The sequence below is a fragment of the Gossypium hirsutum genome, chromosome A10 (assembly GCF_007990345.1).
Source record: "Gossypium hirsutum isolate 1008001.06 chromosome A10, Gossypium_hirsutum_v2.1, whole genome shotgun sequence".
Lineage (NCBI taxonomy): Eukaryota > Viridiplantae > Streptophyta > Magnoliopsida > Malvales > Malvaceae > Gossypium > Gossypium hirsutum.
This window is the reverse complement of record NC_053433.1, coordinates 11957544-11970811: the sequence shown is the minus strand read 5'-3', so window position 1 is coordinate 11970811 and position 13268 is coordinate 11957544. Positions and strand designations below refer to the sequence as shown.

The window sequence follows — 13268 nt, the reverse complement described above, 5'->3', positions numbered from 1 at the left end:
GCAATAGTGGAGTAGGTTGAAGACGACGGATTTTACCTCCCTGATTACGGTGGAGTACATTGAAGCTGGTAGTTCTACTTCCCTGGGAAATAGTGGAATAGATCGAAGATTACAATCTTATCTCCCTAAGCAATAGTGGAGCAGATCACATCAAGTCTTATCTCCCTAAGCAGTAGTGGAGTAGACGAAGAAAACAATAAATCTCATCCCCATGGAGTTGCAGCAGAATAGATTTAAGTCATGTTTCTCTGGAGCGCAGTGAAGTGGATTGAAGCAACGAGACACAGCAGAACAGAACGAGGCTACTTGAAGAAGAAAAGCACCAAAAGAAGCCAAGGCTCGGCAAGCCCGGGCAAATTTGGTCTTTCTTGGTCTTTGCTCTGTTTTCGTTACACGACAACGAGCAAAGAGGGGCAGCTGTAAAGCCCAAAATCTGCCCGGGCCAAAAAAAATATACAAATGACCCAAAATTTAAACCCAAACAAATCAAAACCCTAAAGCCCGATAGGCCCAAGTCTCTAAAAAATTTTTTGGAAAGCCAGAAACCCTAGGGTTTCTAGCGCCGTTGCCCCATGTGCGCGACCACGCAGCCCCCACTTCCTCCTCTGCCCAAAACCTGGCACTGCCCATACCGTTTGCACCCCATGCCTCTGTCACCTCCATCGTGCCCATCCCATGCAAAGAGACAAAGCAGAAACAATAAGAAATTAGATGAAAGTGGGTTATAAAAACCCGAATCAAAATTGTATGGGGTTTTTTTTTTTCTTTTCTATTTTCGTTTTAACATTCGTTCAAATGTTCAAAAGAAATCAATAACCAAGATAGAATGAAACACATGTACAAGCCGTGATTTTAACACTGAAATCAGAAGTTCAAAGTTGTCAAAAAAAATCAAAAACTACAAAGTATAAGGTAATCTTTTTCTTTATTTTTTTCGTTTTCTAAACCTATTTTCCATACATAAATATTAATATATATATATAAAAAATACAAGAAATAAAAAATAAAAAAAAATAATTTTTTTACCTTTTCCGGCCACCGCGTGCGGTGGCCGGTGCCGGCGCTGGCGAGCCTCCGGTGGCCGTCCGGTGACCGGCCCCCCTGGCCGGATTTCCCTTTCCCCCTCCCTTCTCTCTCCCTTCTCTCTTCCCTCTCTCTCTTCTTTTTTTCTTTCCCTCTCCCAAATGATTTTTTTGGCTATTTTAGGCCTTTATATAGCCCTCCAAAACGACGTCGTTTTGGGGGCTACACTTAAGTCTCAAAACGACGTCGTTTTGACCATTGCCCGACCCATCCGACCCGACCCGCTAGAGGATCCGCGTGTTTTCGTTTGAATGGGATATTTATGCGCGCAGTCCTTCCGCTTTTTCAAGGTTTTGCAATTAAGTCATTTTTCTTGTTTCCAATTTGGCCCTATAATTTCTTGCGCTTTTCGATTTAGTCCCCGCTAATGTGCTGCGTTTTAATGGAATGGAATAATTGTTGTTTCGGTCCCTCTATGTTTTGTGCGCGCTCAAATAAGCCCATTTCTCTTTATTTCCTTTCACATTTGCCCCACAACTTTGTTTTTAATTCAATTTTAGTCCTTTTTTTCGTTTATTCTTATATCTTTATTAAATATCCTTGTTATTTTTATATTATTAGTATTATTAGTATTACTATTATTATTATTATGTATTAGTATATATTTTTATTATGTACGCGTATACATATATATATTTTCATATTTAATATTTTTATTTCATTTTATTCTAATATTTTATTATAATTTATATATATATACATGTACATATTCTTTATTTATTTTAAGTACATATTTTTTATATTTCACATTTTCTACAGGCATATATATACTTATATATTTACATATTTTAATTCATATACTTATAAATGTATGTACATACTTACGTTATTTTATTTTTATAATATACATATTTATATTTTTTTGTCTTTATGTAATATATATACATACATGCGCATGTTATTTATATATATGTAATTATGTTTTCATATTTTATAATTCTTATACATACACATATATATATACGTATAGACATACATATTTTCATTATATATATATACCTACATAGTTTTTTTTTTGTATTTTAAATCTTTTAAAATTCATACATACATTTTTAAAACTTTTATAATTTTATTCATTTCTTTATTATTATTATTGTTTTACTTTATGTTTATTTATTTATTTATGTGTCCATTATTATTATTTTTTTTAAAATGTTTTAGTTTTTTTTATTTTGTTTATTTACTTGTTATTGTATATAATTGATTTTTTTATATATTTATTTTTGTTATCTTCGCTCGTATTATTTTTACTCGCATTATCGTAATTGTTATTCCGTCACATCAATTTTCACCCGAATTCGTAAAAAAGGAAAATTTTGGAAATAAAAACAATACTCGACATTTGGGATCTTCGAGAGAATTGGGCCCTAACGTGCTGGGTTCTAATTTTCTGTTGAATCTAAATACTCGAGAATGCTCTTTAATAAAAAACATAAATAAAAACTCATTATCGGGAATTCAATATGTTGTGTCCTAACGCATTGGATATGACACTTGGTTTTCTCGATATGAGGATTTTTCGAAAGTAAAGGCAATATTCCGTATTTAGAAAATTCGAGAAAATCGTGCCTTAACTTACTGAGCTTCGATTTTTCTCGTTGATTCTAAGTAATCGAATATCCTTTTAGAATTAAAATAAATGAGGTTTAAATAAAAAAAACGAAGGGCAAGCTTACTCTCAAAAATACGAGGTGTCGTGTCCTAACTTACTGGATGTAATATCTTGTTACTTCGAGATAAGGAGGCATTTTCCATTTTGATTTATTTGAGTATTTTTAAAATAACACAATATAAGGAGGGATCATATTTTTAAAATTCTTTTCGAGTTTTTAATTTTCGATACTAAGACACTGATTAATCAACTAGGTACCAATTTTGGGCGTATCGAGGGTGCTAATCCTTCCTCGTGCGTAACCGACTCCCGAACCCATTTTTCTGAATTTCGTAGACAAAAATCGTTGTTTTAATAAAATCTAAATCGTTTATTAAAAACAACCGTTTTACGAGGTGACCCGATCACACCTCATCAAAAAAGATTGGTGGCGACTCCCATTTTTCGTTTTATTTTCAAAATCCAAGTCGACCCCGTTTTCATCCAAAAAAAAATGGTGTCAACACAGATATTAAAGAATTTAATTGAGTTGATGAAAAAGGCAGTATATGACTTGTAACGAATGTCATTATCATCTTACCCTTACCCAGCTGCCCTGTTTTCATAATGCCTTGAAGCAGAGAATGAATTTTGGTAACTAATCCATTGCCAATCTATATTAAAACAAGCCCCCCTCCCCCGCCCCCAAAAAAAAAAAAAACTCCTTTGATCAAAAGTAAAGAGTGGGAGCAGAAATGTTTACCTAAGCATTTCCTTTGATCATCGTTGCTCCAGTTCTAGCCTGTAGGCTCGAAGAAAAGTGTTTTTTTAGGGGAAAGGGGGGGGGGGTTGAGTTGATTTCATGGACCTCTATTTTTATACCTTTTTTTTTTATTTTGTTAGCATATTTCCAAATGAACGAAAATTTAAAATATTCTCAAATGAAATTGTAAAGTTAGAAAACCTCCCTTGATTTAGCATGAAATTTGTTATTAATGTTATTGTAAAAACCCAAAGATCATGCATGGGTCTATGAGAAGCATAACAACATTATCATATCTCCAACTTCAATGTTGCAACTCAGATCAGTCATTGGTTCAGTCTGAAACATGGGAGCGGTCGTTAGAAATCCCAATATTTTAAATATATTATAAATGAAAAGTGTAGAAAGTGCTGAGCCTGCTTAACTATCTTTTTTTCTTACTGCCTTAAATTATCAAAACATTTCCTTTCTCAGTATACAAAAGTTAGGAATGACCAATACAAAGGAGAGGATAGAAGAAGCAATTGACAATTCTTTAGATGGATCTCCTTCGGATTTGGCTGCACATTCGATTTGCTTCAACTGTCTGTCAATCTTTGGAAGTTATAACCAACAACCCCAATGCTCCAATAAGAATATACTGCAACGAAAATAGAAACCAAAAGAACAATGATATTCCATAAGATGAACATGTAAGAGGCCACCATGACCGGCCAATTTGAATGGAGGGAATGTATTTTGTTTTTGATGCACCAATGATGCAAAGATGCAGAAATGAAATAGGGGAAATCCCTGGAAGAACGTTAGAAGTAAATGTAACATAATTGTAGCCACTAGTCATGATTCAGAAAAATGCTTTGTAGCACAATAGGAAAATGGCTTTCTAGTTTAAGCAATCCATGCCACATGGAAAACGAACCTTGATAATTGGCTTTTCAGTCATGATTATAGTGACCCAACCAACATACGGCAAGAACCTGCAATAAAAGTACGTGATTAGAACATTCTTTTTGGACAGAAAAGCACACCACCCTTTTGCTTGAAACATGTTAAGAGTATGATTGAGCAGAGCAAACCCAAAACTCAGGCATGCAAGATCTTTTCAATAAAACCCTCTAACGACGAACAGGACAATTGACTCATACTAATATCTGAGACTCGTGTCTTTCCCATAGTATAAAATGTCATTATCATTCTCTAGCATTTTATAAAACATCATTATCATTCCCTAGTTGCTATGCTTTCTGATCAAAAGAGAGATATCAAACTCTGATCCCCATTTTGTCCAACTTTGAGGGTGGTCTTACACAAAAATACTAATATTCAAGGTGGTCTTACACAAAAATACTAATATTCAAACTTCAAACAAAAGTAACACTAATTAACAAAGATATCTCCCAGTATGCCCTATCTCCATAACATGCATGAGTATAAATGTCTGTGTGTTGGATTCTTTAAGATATGCTATGATTTTGAAGATGAAAACAGAGAACAAAAAGGTAATCTGTAATGCACAAAAGTAAAGGTTGAATGCTAAAGGCTTTACCCAACAGCTCTGCCCATGATATGGTGCCTTTGAAGGTATTGCTGACCTTGAGCATATAAAAGCCTGTCATCCCCATAATTGTTGTCTCCTGAAAATGCATAGATAGAGGAAGAACATTTAATTACCAAACAATGCAATTCTGGCAATAGCAAATTTAATATTTATCCAAATTAGCTATCACCTTTGGTGAGGACATCAACTTCTCCAGTATCTTGCCTTTCATGGACCTACAACAATATCAAATATAAAATTTCAGCACATGCCAAGAACATGTTCATTGATAAATCTGTTCAAACAACAAAAAAGGTTTTTCCTGTCCTCCTTATATAGTTTCAAAGTAAAGATAGGGTAGGAGCGTACAGTTCAACAAACACAATGGGTTTAGATTTTTCAAGTAGTAAGTATCGCATCTGCTGCAATTTTGCATTCGCATAAAGCATATGTGAGCTCAAATAATTATTATCTTTCTAACCCAGTCCTCCTGACAATTTGGATACTAAATAACAGCTGCATCTAGAAAGCATATAGAAGCTTGGTAGCTAATGCTTCCTAGCGGTCAATGTCCCTTTAAGTTTATCAAAGAAAATTAGCTTCTTAAATAATTATACACAGACCATTTTGGTAGCAACAAAAATCAGTCATTAAGCATCTATGCCTAACCAAATGATCAATCATATAAGAAAAGATCATCTAATTCCAATTAAGAATTTATTGGCTCCTAAACAATGGCTCAAGCATATATATCCACAAACACTGACTCTTACATGGAAACATTTGTTGATATTAAATTAGCAAATAAAGTCAATTGATTTGCTACTCCTATTCTAAGGCAAGTAAAATAATCTGTTGCTCATACGTCTGAATGTCTAGATGGAGATGGAAATAGCAATCCTTCGAAATAATTTGAAAACCACTTTTTACAGTCATAATACATACAACTCTGTCCAAGGTCAATAAAAACAAGTAGTACGTATTAAAAAGTTACCTTAATTACACGATGCACAATTGGGATTTCACGGCCCTGACAAATTTACAGTTTGAGAAATGAATTAGCAAAAGACCGTGAAGGCCGAAACAGCTGTAACAACAATAAAATAAAATACAGAATGAAATAAAAATAAGAAAATAAAACAAATGCACTTACATCAATATTAAAAACAACAATCTCTCCTGCTCGAATAGGATCTTTACTCATGTGTAAGAACAAAATATCCCCCTGCATATGACATAATCCTAGCCAATTAAGCAACAGCTACACACATAGGGATCCACATGAACAACACTGGTCAAACATGTCAAGCAGTTCCACTAAAATGATTGTATGACAAAATTAATTTCATTCTGGTCTTACTACAAATCCAATGTGTGTCAGTCTAAAAATCAAATGACATGATTATTGGCAGATTGGTAGCAATAGCTAGTAGAGTGTAGTTGGCACCAACAGAGTACTTTAATTTGCCCTAATTTATTTCAAATAAAGCAGGGACTGGAACAACATTGTCCTCACCCATGATAATGACAACATACAAGGAAAGGAATAAATTGATATCAATTTCAAGAAGAAAAAAAAGGGTTCTCGGTAAAAAGAAGTGATGCATGTTATCAGTCAAAGCTTTAAGTTACATATATAGAGCTCAAAACATATCAGGGAAGAGAAAGGGTACACACTTTAAGGTGTTAGATGGCAGATTCGGCCATCTCCCTGCCCTTTATTTGTAAATCTAAAATTTCAAAGCCGTTAAAATCTTCATTGTCACACTCTCTCATGTTTCTTCCTGAAATGACTAAGTATAACCTATGTTATCCAAACTCTTCATTTTCCCTAAATTACCTGTGAACGACAGCCATGTCCAACTATATTCAAACTCCAAAAATATTGAAAAAAACTAAAGAGTGAAACCCACCAAAATCATTTAAGCATTATCTTCTTTAAGTTCACTTACCCTCTTGAAGCCAGGTTCCATACTTCCTGAAAGAACAACGACAACAGGAGACTCACTGCCAGTGACACACATCAATCCCTTCCATATTATGAGGGCAGACGTAACAATCATACCTGAAACAGTACATCTTTCCATATGATCAAAATTTCACAGGTGGAATAATTGATGACAACAACTTTTCAAAACATTTTTTTATTCGAAAATCCCACGCATGTCCATGATGCCACAACAAGTTTGCAGTAACACCCAAAGGAGATCAAAAGACATGCATAAATATACCCTAAACTTTTGCAGAGCCCATTACAGATTCGATAAAAATAAATAAATGAAGGAATTGGACGATAGCTACGCTTGGAATTGAAGTACAAAATAACCCCAATGAGCCACTAAACAAATTCGTAAACAAAATATACTACACACTCTGGATCTATCTGAAACAAAAAGTAAAACTACGTTCTGAATTCTTAAAAGAATAACACAATATGACTTGGGTACATATAGTAGAGATGGCATTTAGTTAGATACGTACCAAGGCTGACGACCTGGGTGAGGAGCTGGCGGATCTGGATTGATTTGATGGAGTCTACGGTGTCTCCGATCCAACCCATGTTTTCTCTTTTTCCGATGTGTTTCAGTTTCTTTGTTCTTCTTCTTCTCCTTTGTAGTTTATATACCAAATTAGAAGACGCAGAATAGCCGCTATCCCATCTAAAATGTTTGGCTTAATACATCTTTTGAGCCTTGTACTATAGTTAAATTATCATTTTGGTACATGTACTGTTTTTATCAATTTAACTCCTATACTTTCATTCTGAATACCTGTTACCCATCTATATTTTCCGTTAATTTCTTTTTTCATCCAATCAAATGCTGCAACTTCTGAAAAAACTTAAAATTCCTTTAAAATTTCAAAATTTCCATAAAAAATGCAAAAAATTCCTTAAATTTTTCAAAAAAAAAAAAATACCATAAAATTCTGCTAAGTATTTTCCTTTGTTTTTTTATTGTTTTGTTCTCTCAACTTCTCAAAAACACTAACACTACTCCTAAATGGAATTCTTTTCATGCACTTCCTCATTTCCTGTAGTCATAGAATCTTGGCTGGCCTGATCATTGGTCCTCTCTTTCTTGCAATGTTTTTTGGCATGATCATAGTAACCACATGTATAACAAATGGTAAGCAAACCCTCGTATTCGATGCACTGAGTGAATCCCTTGATCCCCATAAAAGATGTCAAAGGCTTGTTTAAATCGACAACAATAGCAATCCACGCGAAACGCCCTCTTTTTGCCAATCATTATGTTATAATCTATGTTCACAACTTTCCCAAGCACTTCTGCAATTGTCCTCATCAAACTCTTCATGTAATATTTGTAAGGTAACCCCGACAACCACACCCACACAACTATCTTGAATGGATCACCCTCTGGTTGCGAAGTCCCTACTCTAAGGTTGAACAGTAAGATATTGCCTATAAATCATTCATGGTCCTTCAGTGAGGACTTTGTTATAATCTTACGTTGATGCAAATTTCACCAGAAAACAATTATTATCAAGATCCACAAGTTGGAAATTCGCTGCAGGATACCACAAGGATTGGATTCTACCAATGACAGCCCTATAACCGATGGAACGACTAAGAAGACGTACAATAATTGATTTCTCCATACTCTTATAGATTAAATCGTGAACACGCTCTAAGAAACAAATCTCAGGATATAGTCCATCCCTACATATCACCACATCTTCTTCATTCAAGAGAACGCCATCAGCATCCCAGCCATCATCCACTTCTCCCCATGATTCAGTTGATACTTTGCTTAATTGACATATTTTTGTTATTCATTTAAATATTTTTGGACATGAGTTTTATTGATTTTGGCACTTTATTGATTTTTTTTATGTAGGTACAATATTGTTTAATGCGTCGGAAATCAAGTTAAATTATTGTAAATTAAAATGAAGATTTTTTTTATAAGAGTTGAAGTGGAGCACAAAATTCTTAAACATTAGAAATATTTTAATAATTATTTTTATTTACAAAATATTTCTTTTAAGGATTTAATTAATAACTAGATTTATCTTGAAGCACAAAAAGAACACATATTTTATTTTAGGGGTTTAATAATAATAATAATAATAGTTGTTGTTGTTGTTATTATATAAGTGGTGAATGTGGGGGCGTATAAAGGGCCATAAACTTTCCTCAGTTTCTGTTTTTAATTTTTGGATTGTGGTCGCACGGTGGTTTTAGGGTTTTTAAGTTTTCTTGAATTTTCATTTTTAATGTCTTTGAGTAATTTTTTAATTGTTTTTTTTCTTATCTTTAAATTATGATGAGTAGTTAAATTTTATTTCTAGTTTTAGTTCGATAATTAATCTGGTATTTAAATTGTGAAATTTTGAAATAGTACGTATATTTTTTAATTCAATATTCATTAATTCTTCGGATTAATAAATAGACTCAGTCATCTCATTTTGTCATTTTAACATCAAAATAGAGTTGGGCACTTAATTCGATATTGGATGACATACAATTGGTGAATCGGTACGATCCATAATTATCATATTTGGTCCATTGAAGAATAAATTGACACGATCATTTGAGTGAGTAGTTGGATCCATCAAGGGAGTTAACGATCAAGTTTAAACGACCCATGCAGTTGAGGTCGTTGATTAGAGTCAGATCCTTCTAGCTCGCAAGGCTATCGAGGAATTAAATCATTGAAGTTGATTTCAAGGTTATTCATTTGGTAAGTGCTAGTTGTCGGGCTATTCTCGCAGTAAATTCGGGTGGTTTGAGACTATTCTTTGATCACTATAATCAATTTATCAGTTCGAGGAAAAAACTCATTGTCAGGATATGTTCGAAGTAGAAATCAAAATCATGTTTGAAGTTGGAGCTTTCGGTTTATTCAATTTTAACTTTGTTTGTTTATTTTTATTACGCTTAATTTATTTCTAATATTTATATGTCTACTTAGTTTTTAGTTATTTATTTTATATTTAAACTTAATTTCTTTCACAAATTTCACATAAATTCTTGATGATAAGAAATAATTGAAATTAATAATACAATTTAGTTTTGGTGATTCCACCTCCATTATCAATATTTGACAAATGCCTGTCTTTAAAGAATTTCTTACATGTAGCAGCTTCTTCCATCTCAAGATCTCCAAATTTGACATCAATGACCTCTTTATTGCGAACCATCTTTGTTGCCCTTTAAAGGTCAGAAGGCAGCGGTGACCCGAGCCGTTCATGGCTGGAGAAGGCAGAGATTTACTCAAATTGGTGAAAAATTTTAGTTTGAGTCCTTCTTCTTGAAACAGTATATCTACTAATTAAAACAATTAATGAACAGTGGCGATCTAGTTGGAATAGACTGAGTAGATGTTTTATTAAATAGGCAGAACTAGAATTACATAAGACAAACATAAATTAATGTCAAAGTTTTGATATAACCATACAAATCCTTGATCCATCATTTTTGAAGTAGCCACCTTCTTCTCCTGGTTAAGGTTGCAGTCCCTTCACAACAGGTTTGGTATGGGTGCAGTTTCCATGAGCGTTGAAGCTGAAGGAGTAGGCCTTCTTCCCTGGAACTGTAGATATTATGTGGACATAATAAAGCTGAATGTTCGTGCAACCAACATTCTGGTCGCAGCTCAAATTGATCACCTTGTCTGTGGTTGATGTTCCAGTGATGTATCTATACGAGACGTCGCTGATCTTAATGCCCGATGTCTACCATAAGTAGGTTCAAAAACCAGTTGTCAGCTACCATAAATATGCATATGGAAGTCAAAGATTTGGATTCAAGTTGACCCACCTCGTTTTTGCAATGACCACCGGGACAATAGTACTGGTCGATAATAATAGGGTTATCAGCTCGGATGAACTTGATTTTCTCGAATAAGATCTTCCTTGCATATCCAACGCCTCCCTTACATAACATGAAAATGTTTTTAGTTAAAGTTAATAAGATAAGTACCTAACTTGTTGACCAAGTTGCTTGCTTGCTAGCTTTACGATATCTAATTATTAATATTACCTGCCATGTCTTAATTCTAACTCCTGTCATAGTTTCATTGAAAGTACAATTTCGCACATGCACTTCCTCCACTGTGTCGTTCCCTCCATGAGCGCCCAATGATCCAACGCTGCATTTTGTGCTTTCTTTTTTGAAACAAAATATTTGAATATGATCTACAGAAATCGGGACTATTTTGTGAATAAAGAATGTATCCAATTTTGTTGTTGTAGTTGTTGTGTACTGACCTGATGCCATGCCCAGGGCCGCATGCAATGCCAGTAATATTGATGTGGGATGAACCTGAGCTAATAGCTATGCAATCATCCCCTGCCACCATTGCACACAGTGATAACAAAGTTCAATATAAAAAAATCCACACTTCTTAGTGCTTATCCAATAATATGAAGAAAGTGAAGTTTTTCATGGTCAACATCATATATGGCCAAAGTACCAGTGCCGATAAAAGAATTCAGTATCCGAACGTTGCTGGAACTGGCTATGTCGATACCGTCAGTGTTAGGGCTTGTTTTTGGGGCACTTATATGCAGGTTAGAGAAAGTAACATCTTTGCAATTGAATATAGCAATGTGGTTTCTTTGGCTATTAATATGTTTTGTTCCCTTGAGCACAAGCCCATTGCACCTATAGAAAGTCAGTGCCTGTCAACAAACACAAATAAGCCATTAATTAATTATAAATGTTATTGCAGATAATTAATATCAGCAGAAGAGAAAGTTTGTGTTTACTGTTGGTCCTTTGCAGGTTCCACCCTGGAGAACAAAAGTACACATATATGAGAAAATTTCCCAAGAAAACAAGGAGAAAGAATAATGAATTATTTGCAGTATTTACCTACCTCTGGAACCCTATACGAACTACACTCTGACCACCATATAGCCCCTCGGCCATTAATTGTGCCAGATCCAATGATGGTAAGTCCATTTACATTAGTGAAGGCAAGCCACATGTCAAGGTGATAACCTTTCCATGCGCTTTTGGAATCGGGTGCAACGATGTTTCCTGACATCTATGGTACTCAATTCATTAGGTTCAAGTTATCAATATGAGCCCTGTTCATTACATGTAAAATATATATACATATATTGATTATATTTACCAATACATGGATAGAAGTGGACTTGCAGGGACCGCTGAAAGTGACAGGCTTCAGCAAGAATATCTTCGACGCTGGTATAACGAGGATTGGATTTCTTGAAGGAGAATTGCAGGGAGATTTCCATGCTTTGGAAAAGGCCTATGAATTTTATCCAAAACAATGTTAAAAGCATAATTGCATAATTGCATAACAAGCTAACATAAGCAAAAGGAAATGATAAGTTCAGTGGATGAATTTACAGCAGAATCATCGGTTTTCCCGTCTCCAACTGCTCCATAATCCATCACATTAAATAAATTTGTTGCACCGCTTGCTCCTCGTGTGAGGACGTACAAAATTGTAATAAAAACGCTGAAGATCAGTTCCTGCATCAACCATAACCTTTATCAAATTAATTTAGCAGTCGAAATCGATGTGTAAGAGACATCCTGGTAGCTATATCTCACCATTTTGGGTACTATAGTAGGGGAATATAATATATAATGATGCAAAAAAGAATGAACGAACTTGTTGTGCAAGTTCCTTGTTGCTTAATGCATGCACATTTTGGTGAATGGGTGTAATCGAGCTTAAGAAATACCTAAGAACAACAATTTTATTGGATCTGGTGCTGAGCATAGAAGTTTTATTTTCTTACCATTGTACGCAAAGACAATAGAGATGACAACAGGGAAGAAACTGCAGGAAGGCTTGTGTACTTCTAAGAAGGCAAAAGGCATGATTTATAAGGTGAAATATCAATTGTTTTTTAAGGAAGGAAATGCTTAATTGGACATATCATTAATAGGCATGATTTATAAGGTGAAATATCAATTGTTTTTTAAGGAAGGAAATGCTTAATTGGACATATCATTAATTTAGAATCTGCCACGTTGTTTATTTGTAGAATTTGGCAACAGCAGCAGTGTAAAACTTTCCTTACATGGCTAGCCTCTTAATTCCAATGATTAAGATTGGATTAATATTTGAAGCCATAACAGGTAGTACATGATATCACCAAAATCAGATGCATACATAGGGATCAATTCTTAGACTGTGTATGCCTTTAAATACTACCTATGTTGACCGCAACACGATATTATATTGTTATTTTAAGATTTTTTAGTTAACATTTTTTTTCTTTTAAATTCACAATCATGATAGCATAAAAGCATCTGGTATGTTTAGGACTACGAAACATGCGAATAT

The 13268-nt window shown here is 34.3% G+C and overlaps 2 protein-coding genes and 1 long non-coding RNA gene across 3 annotated transcripts; all 3 read right to left on the bottom strand.

The window, feature by feature from the left end:
* Window positions 1–311: 311 nt before the first annotated feature.
* Window positions 312–1182, bottom strand: LOC121208201 (uncharacterized). Its single transcript, XR_005903146.1, has 2 exons — window positions 1027–1182; window positions 312–650 (listed from the first exon to the last, which is right to left on the bottom strand). It is a non-coding gene; the product is annotated as an uncharacterized lncRNA (long non-coding RNA).
* Window positions 1183–3796: 2614 nt separating this feature from the next.
* On the bottom strand, window positions 3797–7687 carry LOC121208200 (signal peptidase complex catalytic subunit SEC11A). Its single transcript, XM_041078733.1, has 8 exons — window positions 7456–7687; window positions 6927–7039; window positions 6128–6199; window positions 5969–6004; window positions 5165–5210; window positions 4984–5071; window positions 4357–4414; window positions 3797–4077 (listed from the first exon to the last, which is right to left on the bottom strand). Exons 1-8 carry the CDS (start codon window positions 7532–7534, stop codon window positions 4027–4029), a joined length of 543 nt encoding a protein of 180 aa, XP_040934667.1. The 5' UTR covers window positions 7535–7687; the 3' UTR covers window positions 3797–4026.
* A 2612-nt stretch (window positions 7688–10299) lies between these two features.
* LOC121208198 (probable polygalacturonase At3g15720) lies at window positions 10300–12772 on the bottom strand. Its single transcript, XM_041078732.1, has 10 exons — window positions 12718–12772; window positions 12320–12445; window positions 12081–12218; window positions 11820–11990; window positions 11710–11733; window positions 11415–11622; window positions 11209–11290; window positions 10982–11090; window positions 10760–10873; window positions 10300–10674 (listed from the first exon to the last, which is right to left on the bottom strand). The coding sequence occupies exons 1-10, from the start codon at window positions 12718–12720 to the stop codon at window positions 10444–10446; spliced, it is 1206 nt and encodes a 401-aa protein (XP_040934666.1). The 5' UTR covers window positions 12721–12772; the 3' UTR covers window positions 10300–10443.
* Between the last annotated feature and the right edge of the window lie 496 nt (window positions 12773–13268).